The 9,661-nt window shown below is 40.8% G+C and overlaps 2 protein-coding genes across 3 annotated transcripts; both read right to left on the bottom strand.

Annotated features, from left to right (window-relative positions):
* Positions 1 to 745: 745 nt before the first annotated feature.
* cmtm3 (CKLF-like MARVEL transmembrane domain containing 3) lies at positions 746 to 7,027 on the bottom strand. Its single transcript, XM_035628431.2, has 5 exons — positions 6,726 to 7,027; positions 3,464 to 3,619; positions 3,280 to 3,375; positions 3,069 to 3,186; positions 746 to 2,237 (listed from the first exon to the last, which is right to left on the bottom strand). The coding sequence occupies exons 1-5, from the start codon at positions 6,837 to 6,839 to the stop codon at positions 2,209 to 2,211; spliced, it is 513 nt and encodes a 170-aa protein (XP_035484324.1). The 5' UTR covers positions 6,840 to 7,027; the 3' UTR covers positions 746 to 2,208.
* A 117-nt stretch (positions 7,028 to 7,144) lies between these two features.
* LOC118302366 (proteolipid protein 2) lies at positions 7,145 to 9,598 on the bottom strand. Of its 2 annotated transcripts, none has more exons than XM_035628435.2 (4): positions 9,205 to 9,598; positions 8,572 to 8,690; positions 8,338 to 8,433; positions 7,145 to 7,919 (listed from the first exon to the last, which is right to left on the bottom strand). In XM_035628435.2, exons 1-4 carry the CDS (start codon positions 9,308 to 9,310, stop codon positions 7,779 to 7,781), a joined length of 462 nt encoding a protein of 153 aa, XP_035484328.1. In that variant the 5' UTR covers positions 9,311 to 9,598; the 3' UTR covers positions 7,145 to 7,778. The 2 variants fall into 2 exon arrangements, with proteins under 2 accessions (XP_035484328.1, XP_035484327.1); XM_035628434.2 differs by having other exon boundaries at positions 8,572 to 8,727; positions 9,205 to 9,418.
* Between the last annotated feature and the right edge of the window lie 63 nt (positions 9,599 to 9,661).

The following is a 9,661-nucleotide window of genomic DNA, read 5'->3' on the forward strand; positions in this document are numbered from 1 at the left end:
CTCAGTTCTTTTTTTATTCAGACATTTTTTTCACACAAGACAAAAAGGGCAACGCCGTGAAAAAGAAGAAAAAAAATCAATCTCTATATTTCACCAGCAATAGTTCATTCAGCAAGGTGCCAAATTCATAAAATGTTCATTTTAGGATCATTTGCGAAAATGGGTATAGTTGAGTTGTGTTGTGGAGACCAGATAGAGTGAAAGGTTGAAATGTCCCTTAATGTGTGAAGTTTGTCCTACTTTGTTTTAAAAAACAAATCATCTAAAAGCCCTTTCGATTGAATTTTAAATGGATAATTCTCTTAGCTTGTGAAAAAATGTATATATATCATCACACGCTTATTAGTATAATGCGTGTGATGATATATATACATACAGCAAACTTTGTTAATTTCTGCCTGGACATCATTTAACAAGAATCTTTTTTATCTCAACTAACATACAAGGCACAATGGTGAATAATTATTAGACGTAAATTTAGCTTTGTATTTTCTTGAAAAACAATGTTCAAATTGTTCACATCAGTTGGAATCCAACTTGGACTTCAGAGGCCACCGACACCAGGGCACCAGGTCATCTATGTTCGATTCACAGTGCTGTCATAACGGCCGTGTAGTGCAGTGTGTTTTTTTACATCAACAGTCACCGTGGCGATCTAGTGCGTCTGATTTCTCAGTGAAAGAACCGAAGACTCAGACACGCGCGCAGGAACTGACCAACCAAGACATAAACAATAACACAACGATTCACATATTGGATATTTTGTTATTCAACAAAATAATACCGCATGAAGTGGCATCAATGCATTGTTATTCACACGTGCATGCATACACACACACACACACACACACACGCACATGTACAGCAGACAAGCTAAAACATGAGAGCAGAGAGGAGGCTATGAAACTTTGTGTTAACTGAATTGATTTGAAAAACGCATCATCATTGCTGTTGCTTAAATTCAGTAAACTCTCCATCATAAACACTTTTGGGACAAATAAACACAACGACAGCCAAGAATAGTTTTTCATGCAGCACAACACGGCACAGGAACTCTGTATCTGTCTGTATCTGTCTGTATCTGAATATAAACAAACAGTATACTCAAATTATTAAAAAAAACAAAAACAGACTCCTGTAGGGTGAAGACAACTGGACAGAGGTTGTAACCAGCCAACCAAAGGTATAAATGATGAGTACGCCCTACTTAAGTACAATTTATTAGGTACACCCAGCTGAAACTAATGCAGTCTTACACAACCGTCCTGCGACTTCATTCAGGCTTTCATCTTCAGTTTTTGTTTCTGTTTTGTCGACTCGACGCCGAGGTCATTTTGGAGGGTGTCATTTGTGCTGTTGTAGAACTGCACTGCGTTATACAGAGTTTAGCCTATCCACTTTTATATAAATGCAGTAACACAATAAGATAAATACCTGTCCTAGTTTGACCGAGGTGTACCTAATAAACTGCCAAGTGAGCGTAGGCCTCTTGGGCAGCTCTGGTATTCCTAAACACTTGATCACTAAGGACATTGATTTAGTGTTTAACATGCCTGTAATTAAGGTCCCAGTACATGCACACGTAAAGTCAATATTAGTCCTGATATCAGATTTAGAGAAATGGTCCCACGTGTAGATACAAAGAGCTTCTAAAAAAGTCAATGTATTGACACCAAACAAATTCACAGCTTTATGATATTTGAAGTGTCCAGTCGATAATGGCATTTACATTTAAACCAGAATCGTCTGAGACACTGAATATGAGTTGGGGCCTTAAAGAAAATTGCGTTTTTTTTGGTACTTGTGTTGACCAGTAGATTGCAAACTAAAAAAGACCAACATATTTGACACATGAGTTTAGACTTTTTTTTCCTGAATGCTCTGACATGATTCATGTGTGAAATGTGTTTCCACCCTTTAATGCTCAGCAGAAGAAACCTGCTCAAAGACGACAACTACAGAGGATCCAGTTCCTCCTTTTGAAACATGTTCGGCCCTGAATGGAGAATTTCCCGGCAACTGATAACTGCAAGTACTTAAGACGCAATCAGTGCGACCTGGACGTGATTTTTTTTACCGTACACATCATTAATGAACCTCGTGGTAAGATGGGACAGATGGAAGCTCAGCAGCAGCCATTTTCTTCTGCTAAGGTTTATTTTCTGTACGATGACATCGTCTATCCGCTGGTGGAGGTCCTTCCTGGTCTCAGTCTGAATCAGAGTCTGAAAACTCATCTAGAAAACAAAAGTGACAAAAAACACATGTAGTTTTAGGAACAAGTGTTAGTTCTCCATGTTTGCTTCCTGTCGGACCGGTTACAAAAGTAAGTGAAACATTGAAACGGAAAATATGGTGCATTTTAAACAGTGAGATGACACGATTAAGCTGAGATTGAGTTATGATATTGCAGGAAACATTTCTGGGTTTCACTTTCATTTAACAACACAAGTGCAAACGTTGACACATTTTAAACTTTGCTGCTTCATCCATATCCCAAAAAGCACATTCACTGCCCCTGGTGGTATCGAACAGTGTTGATTGTGAGGTGACAGTGCTATATGCTGAACCAGCACAAGGTTCAAGTAAACAAATATTCCAAAATATGGGATTGTATTAAATGACTTTTGTGTATTGTTTTTAAATTAACATTTACACACTCCTTGTAAATATTTTTTATATATATATAATAGCTCTAGTCATGCATGAAACCTGAATTTTGTTGTATACACCAACACAATGACAACAAAGAAATGTCATTCATTTAATTTTTTTCTATTATGTTTAGACAATTTGAAACAATTTCGCAAAACAAACCGGGCTGCGTGGTTGCAAATTAGATCATATATGTTAAGTGCTGTGTAGCCATATTTTTTCACATATCACATATGTCAAATATGTATATTTGTATGTTGTCTTAAATACTGAATTAACAAAAATACACAACCATTTCTGCTACACATTTAGTTTTCATTATATTAAAATGATCTATTTGTCCATATATTACATATGCATATTATATGCTCGTATATTGCGGCCACATATCAGATTTCAATCTGGGCTCTTACCTTGCTGTCTTGATGGCTCCTCATTGGACTCCCCTCCCTGCTTCAGGAAGTTAGCCAGCTCATTGAAAATGAGGTAAAAGTCTAGAGCGAACACGATGGTGGCAATGAAACCAAACACCTGTGGAAAGAAAGAGATTTGACACGAGTGCGGTGAAAATTAAAACTACCATTTGACCAAACCATGTAATGAAGACCAGATATTGACTCTCACCCCGGCAGCCTTAGAGGACCCGTCCACATATCTGGACACTGCAATGATGGAGACGATGAAAAAGATAACGGAGGCGGTCACACATCTCATGAAATCCTTTCAGAGAAAGGAAGAAGGAACACACATTATACAGAGAATTTTTTAAATGATTTAAAAATGTAAAAAAAATAAAATTGTCTCTCACCATGAGAGGCCAGAGGAAGCCTTTAAACCTCTCGTTGAATTTGGTGGAGTAAGCAAACAACAAGAAGAGCGCAGCCAGGAACTCCAGCAGCGGGACTGTCACGAAGGCCGCGGCCGTGGACGCCGCAAAACACACAAACGAAATGAAGGAAAGAGCCTGAAAAGAGAAATGTAAGAGATAGAGAGAAAGAGAGTTCAAGACAAAAAAAACTTCAAACGAAAAGAGAAAAGGGTAGAAGCTTTTTCCTTGTGTGATTAGAGACTACTGAAGGAGAGATGCTTCAAGCGGTTGCTTTTGTCTTGGATTTTTCCCTCATCTTTCTTTATTTCTAAGTGAGCTGCTTGAATTTGAAGATTTGAAGGCAATTAACAAACCAAACGATAGATAAAATGAAAAAAAAAAGAAAGAATCTTCTCCCTTCAAGCTGTTCCGCTGCCCCAGAGCTGTCGGGCAGTGTGAGCTCCAGGCCCACTTCCTGTATGGAGACCAAGATTATTTACACAAGGGGCTTATACAGTGTTACACTGAATCCTGCTCTCGTCCACTGCACACCAACACCCAGGCACCCACAGACACAACGCTGCCATGATGAAAGACGTGTTTAGTTAAAAGGGCCTGCCTCGTGTTTGAAGCCCCCCCATTAGAGGAGATGGACGCCACCATATCATTGCGAATGAAAGCAAGTCCAGACACTGTGATCTCAACCAGGCCCCGGCCATCTTGTCTTTGTCTCAGTCAGTCATCCCACAGCGGCCTGAGGCCAGGAACTCCCCCTGACTCAACACAAACTGCTGCAGCTGCTGTTCTTCAAAGAAAAAAAAAAAAAATTTAAAAAATGTTAAGACAACGCAAAACAAGTAAACCTGAGGAATTTTCTCTCTGAGGTTCTGGGGAAAATCCTTGGGAATGTTTGCTCAGGAAGAATAAATTGCGGGATGATGGGATCGTACAACAGCAGTGGATGAGAAGCAAAGGACCTTATGTTCATTGGAGTGACACAATGTTTAGTGACATTGTGGATTCCATCCATTCCTTTATTTTTTAACTAACTTGGTAAATTACAGCATCAAATAAGTGACCATTTAGTCACACTTGTAAAAGCCCATCACGATACAGTATCCCTGAGCCCAATAATAAAAATAATTATTAATAATTTGGTCTAAGCCACAGCCCGCAAACCAGAAATCTTCTGCGTACAATAATATAATAACCACGAAAAGCAGAAAATACCAGAGACCACAGAATGTTTGGCATTCAGTCTTGATATCTCCATATTTGATTTATACGATTTAAAGTCCAACTTGATTAATACTCCTTCATATTGCTAAATTAATAATCAACAGATCATTTAAACTACTCAGTGTTATCAATTGTAAACTTTGATATTAGGGCATCTGATCCTCTTGGATCGGGATCAGATGGAAAGGAGCTTCGAGTCCAACGAGCAGGAATTGAAAGTAGTAAAACTTACACGCGAGAGGCTTTAAAACTGAAAAACATCATAATTCCTAAAACCAGAAACACATCACGCACTGAGCTAAGACTTCTGATAATTTTATTTGTTTGTTTGTTTTTTCAGTTTACATCACCTAGGGGGGAGGAAGCACACTTTTCGCACATTTAGCACAACATTGTGTACTCCACAATTAAACTGTAACTCCAATGAGAATAACTTCAGGGCAAAATGCAGTAAATCCCAGCAATATAATCATATGAACAGTAATACCACTACTAATGTACGCTCAAATCTGAATAAACTAAACTGAGATTTTTGCACAACGGAAATGAACGTACGCGTGGTTTAAAAACACAGATTCACACACATCACTGTTCCCAAAAGGACTATTTCTTCCATGAAAGTTCAAAGTTGGCAGTATAGAGCGATGCAGTGCCATTTTCATCAGTGTGATTGGCCAAAACTATCTTTAAAAAGTTTCTCCTTTTATTTTTTCCGTACACACACCGTGTCACACTTCAAACACCATGACATGACAGACACATTTGTGGATTATACTGAGTTTTTTGGGGGGACAAGAGATCACTTCAGAGATGGATTATCTCAAAACCAGGAAGAAATTCAGCCAACGCTAGATTCCACCAGAGGGAAACGAGAAAAACGTTTTTTTTTGCCCTTCAAAAACGCAGACGTCTCACAATCACTCGTACGTCGTGACCTAAACAACACTTGGGCTCTTGTCAAACACTTTGGTTGGTTGTGTGGAATAACACCTCTGCCCGTGTCTTCATTTTCTCTAGAGTTCTGACATGACATGCGTTCCTCCCACTAGAAAAAAACCTGCACTCTATCACAAATCTCCAAAAGCGCAGAGTCTCTTACTGCTCTGCACAAGTTTAGACCGGGCGTTCAAGCCTCATCTGAACGTACATATAAGGATGTGGTTGAGCGTTACACTGTCGGTAGTGACAGAGGGATTTTTGGCCAAGGGCTGATGAGCTCAGTCACACGGTGGAGAGGCTGTAAAGAGGCTGTACTGTGTGTGTGTGTGTGTGTGTGTGTGTGTGTGTGTGTGTGTGGGTGAGGACTGTGCTGCAGGCTACATGTTGTAGCAACAGGCTGAAGGATGTGACTCTGGGTAAGATGACTGCTCGCCCTCACTGCAGCCCAACATGGGGCTGGATGTGTCACATGACACAGATGTGAGGGTTCACACAGCCTGCGGCTGCAGAGAGACCCTCCCTGTAAGCACGGCGCGTAATGCTGGACTCACACCACCACCACACATCAGCCGTTCACACTCTTTCGGTTCCTGGTTTGTTGGAATCCATTTGGACCATCAATGTATAAGTGACTCCCTCCATAGGCTTTAAGATTTGCTGTTTAAATGGATTGTGCACTCACTCACTCACTGACACAACACTGAGAGATGGCAGAAGCTTAGACTTCAGTGCGGATGACCATAGCATGAGTAGGGCTGGTTGGAGAAGTCTTCATGCCATGTCCATATCTGTCCATCGAAGTTTATTCCAAGTTCAAGAAAGTTTACCTCATGTTGCCACAACATTTGACTGCTCCTCCCTTGACTCATGGAAACCTTGTGACGGAAAGTGACTGACCTATATTCAAAATGACAGTTCAGCATTCGGTTTTAAGTATCCAAAAAAAACAAAAACGCAGCGCGCGCCTTCGCTTACTATTGCGCACGGACGAGGCAATGGCACAGCAACAGTTTGGTTAGTTTCAGAGGAGAGGATAGGAGAGGAGAGGAGACCCCCCCCCCCCCCCCCCCGGTCATTCTCTTACCACTTCAGCAATAAGGAGCATTCCTTTCCTGGAGGAGGCGAACTCTCTGCTCGGGAGAACGGAGAGCAGGACAGTCTGGCGCGGCCGAGAGTCGGGAGCCTCGATGTCCCCCATTGTTGAAGACGATCACGACTCTCGCCCCTCCTCAAACTGCAGAGCACCAAGTGCGCACTGAAAAGAGAAAAGGAGAGAAAAGAAAAGATAGGCTGCTGTGTGGAGGCGCGAGGCTTCTCGTGGGTGGAAACGGAAACAACGACAGCGCGGAAACGCGGCGCTCGCGAGCTCCCGAAAAGCGCAACATCTGCTTTCTCCAGATGTGAAATGCGATGCTCCCCCCCCCCCCCCCCCCCACACACACACACATACACACACACACACACACACACAGTGCTTCTGTCACAAGGCAAAAAGAAATCCTCTTTTGTTTTTTAATATTTCTTGTTTATTCAAGGTTGAAAATCAAAACATCGTCCAAATAAATCACTGAATATTTGTTCGAAAACCACAGCGAGAATCTTAAATATGATGAAACAAAGTGGGCGAATCCTTTGAAATATAATGTACAGAACAGCATCACAGTACAACTATTCATAACATGCCGTAATAAGTGGGTGGGAGTTTTTTCTTTTTTTTAAACACACACTGTATTCATTTGTGTAATTGATTTATTCATTCGTCACCAAAACCAAAAGCTACAACTGAATTTCAAGAATTCTATTATGCCGTTGTAGTATATTTTGGAGTTTTGGATTTGAGGTTTGGAGAGTTGGATTTTGTTTATTAAAGTCTGCTCTTTGTTACCTTAGTTATTAAATACTATTTTTTCCTTCATACCTTCATTTGGGTCATGCCCCTTCAAACCTGTGACACTTAAACCCAGTTATACTATTTAACTATTATAAAAGTATACTTTATTGATTTAAATTGATAGTACCTAATGTAAAATATAATGTACCCAATGTAAAATATGATTTATCCAATGCCAAATAACAGATAAAAGCAGAATACAAGCTGCCAACTCTCCAGGGGGGGCCACTTGGGGGGCCTGTGATGTCATGGGTGGTCCGCGGCGCCCCCATTGACGGCGCCACTCCCTTGACTCTGGCTTTCACCTCTCCGCTTGTTGAATGTGATGCTCCTGAACAGCGTGTAGCTGTCCACACAGAGAAGAGCAGCTGACATGAAAGTAACTATCTGCAAACAGAGAGCAGATTTCAAAACACACGCATCAGCCCTGAATCATTAAAGGTGACACATGCACAAACACTGAAAACGAGATTTTTGCATAATATGTCACCTTTTTCAAGGGATAAGAGGTGAGGTTAGGGTTATGTTTTGTCAAGGTCAGTCAGTCAGTCAGTCAGTCAGTCAGTCAGTCAGTGAGTCAGTGAGTGAGTGAGTGAGTGAGTGAGTGAGTGAGTGAGTGAGTTAGTTAGTTAGTCAGTTAAAGGAAGCAGAGGTTAGAGTCAGAGCAATTAAAAACACTCCAGAGGACATCACATTTGACTCAAATTAATTTCCTGGAGACTTAAACCAAATGTTTGTTTATTAATGATGAAAATTCACATGAATCATATATTGCCATTAGAAATAGTCAAGAAAGATGCCTCACCCCTCCGACCAGTGTGCCTGTGACGTGGTATGTGATCAAAGCCACCAGGCTCAGGACAGTGAAGAAGACCGCTGCCAAGACTGAATTGACCATATCCTGAAGAAGGGTAAAGAGCAGACTTTCAGAACAAGAACTTGGAAAAACAAATGTAGTCTATGGCAGCTTTTTCCTCTTCTCACTAAGACTCTAAATACTTTTAATGTTCATAATGTTTTGCTGTAAAGCATTACTCACCACCAGCGGCCAAAAGAAGAAAGTCAGCCTCTTGTTGAGTTTGAACAGGTACAACGACAGCAGCAATGAAGTGATGAGGAACTCCATCACTGAGGCTGTAATGTACTCTGGTCTGGATCCTACAGTGAAACACACAAAGGCCACGAACAGAGTCACCTGACGAGACAAAGAGACACAACACACACACCCAAAAAAAAAAAGTTACTTTAATAATAGAAGCCATAGATTCTAAAAGCTCATACATTTAAGCGTTGCTGCTGCATGTTTCAGATTTTGTAGAGAAAGAGGAACTGGTCGTGTCGCTGTCTGATAAACTGTGTTTCCACATCACACTTTCTTTACTTTTTTTTTAGTAAAGAAAGTTTCTCCTTTAGCCTCTCAAAAGCTCCTGCAATGTAACGGTGAGTTTCTGCCGTCAACAAACTAGTTCCAGTAGCATTTGACTAAAACTACAGAGCAAGCTTGCGACTCTTCTTCGTCATTGCCTCACGTACTCTGTCTTTTCCACCTGTGTAATGTGTGTTCGGGACATTGAGAGTTTATCTTGGGCTGTTTCAGTTTCATTTGCTGCAAAGTGCAAAATGTTCAAAGTCATGATGATGATGATGATGATGATGATGTACAGTATCTCACCATCTCTGCCACCTTCAGGATTCCCCTCTTGGATTTGACGAAAGCTACGTCCACGTCCATGGATGTTATTGTGCCGTGATCCGCTGACATGATGTTGCAATTTCATTTGCAAAAGACGACTCACTCAGTTTCCTGAAACAAGCTGTTTCCTTTGAGCGGTAAAGGAAATGACTGTTAGCAAGAATAATATGCTGTATTTTTACACCAGCTGCTGCTACTCAACGCTCACCCGTTAACATGTGCTCTGATTCTTACACCAGAGGAAACCACAGAATAATCCCCGTCCGTTCCCGTCTCGCCAGTGATCTGTTACAACTGTGTGGAAAGTTTGTTTACATTTTATTTGTAACATCTGAGACAGATATTTTTTAAAATAATGTTAACCTTTCTATTGTTAGTTTTTGACACCCATGAGCAGCACATTTGTGAATAACATTACATTTTTCCATGTGATTTT

This window comes from Scophthalmus maximus, chromosome 4 (assembly GCF_022379125.1).
Source record: "Scophthalmus maximus strain ysfricsl-2021 chromosome 4, ASM2237912v1, whole genome shotgun sequence".
Lineage (NCBI taxonomy): Eukaryota > Metazoa > Chordata > Actinopteri > Pleuronectiformes > Scophthalmidae > Scophthalmus > Scophthalmus maximus.

Excerpts from the sequence above, each read along its gene's own strand:
- LOC118302366 (XM_035628434.2), bottom strand. The coding sequence starts at position 9,294 with ATGTCAGCGGATCACGGCACAATAACATCCATGGACGTGGACGTAGCT. Across the intron at positions 8,728-9,204 it reads TCCTGAAGGTGGCAGAGATG|GTGACTCTGTTCGTGGCCTT; the intron begins GTGAGATACTGT and ends TTGTCTCGTCAG. Across the intron at positions 7,920-8,337 it reads CAGGCACACTGGTCGGAGGG|ATAGTTACTTTCATGTCAGC; the intron begins GTGAGGCATCTT and ends CTCTGTTTGCAG.
- cmtm3 (XM_035628431.2), bottom strand. The coding sequence starts at position 6,839 with ATGGGGGACATCGAGGCTCCCGACTCTCGGCCGCGCCAGACTGTCCTG. Across the intron at positions 3,376-3,463 it reads GCTTCCTCTGGCCTCTCATG|GATTTCATGAGATGTGTGAC; the intron begins GTGAGAGACAAT and ends TTTCTCTGAAAG. Across the intron at positions 3,187-3,279 it reads GGTCCTCTAAGGCTGCCGGG|GTGTTTGGTTTCATTGCCAC; the intron begins GTGAGAGTCAAT and ends TTCTTTCCACAG.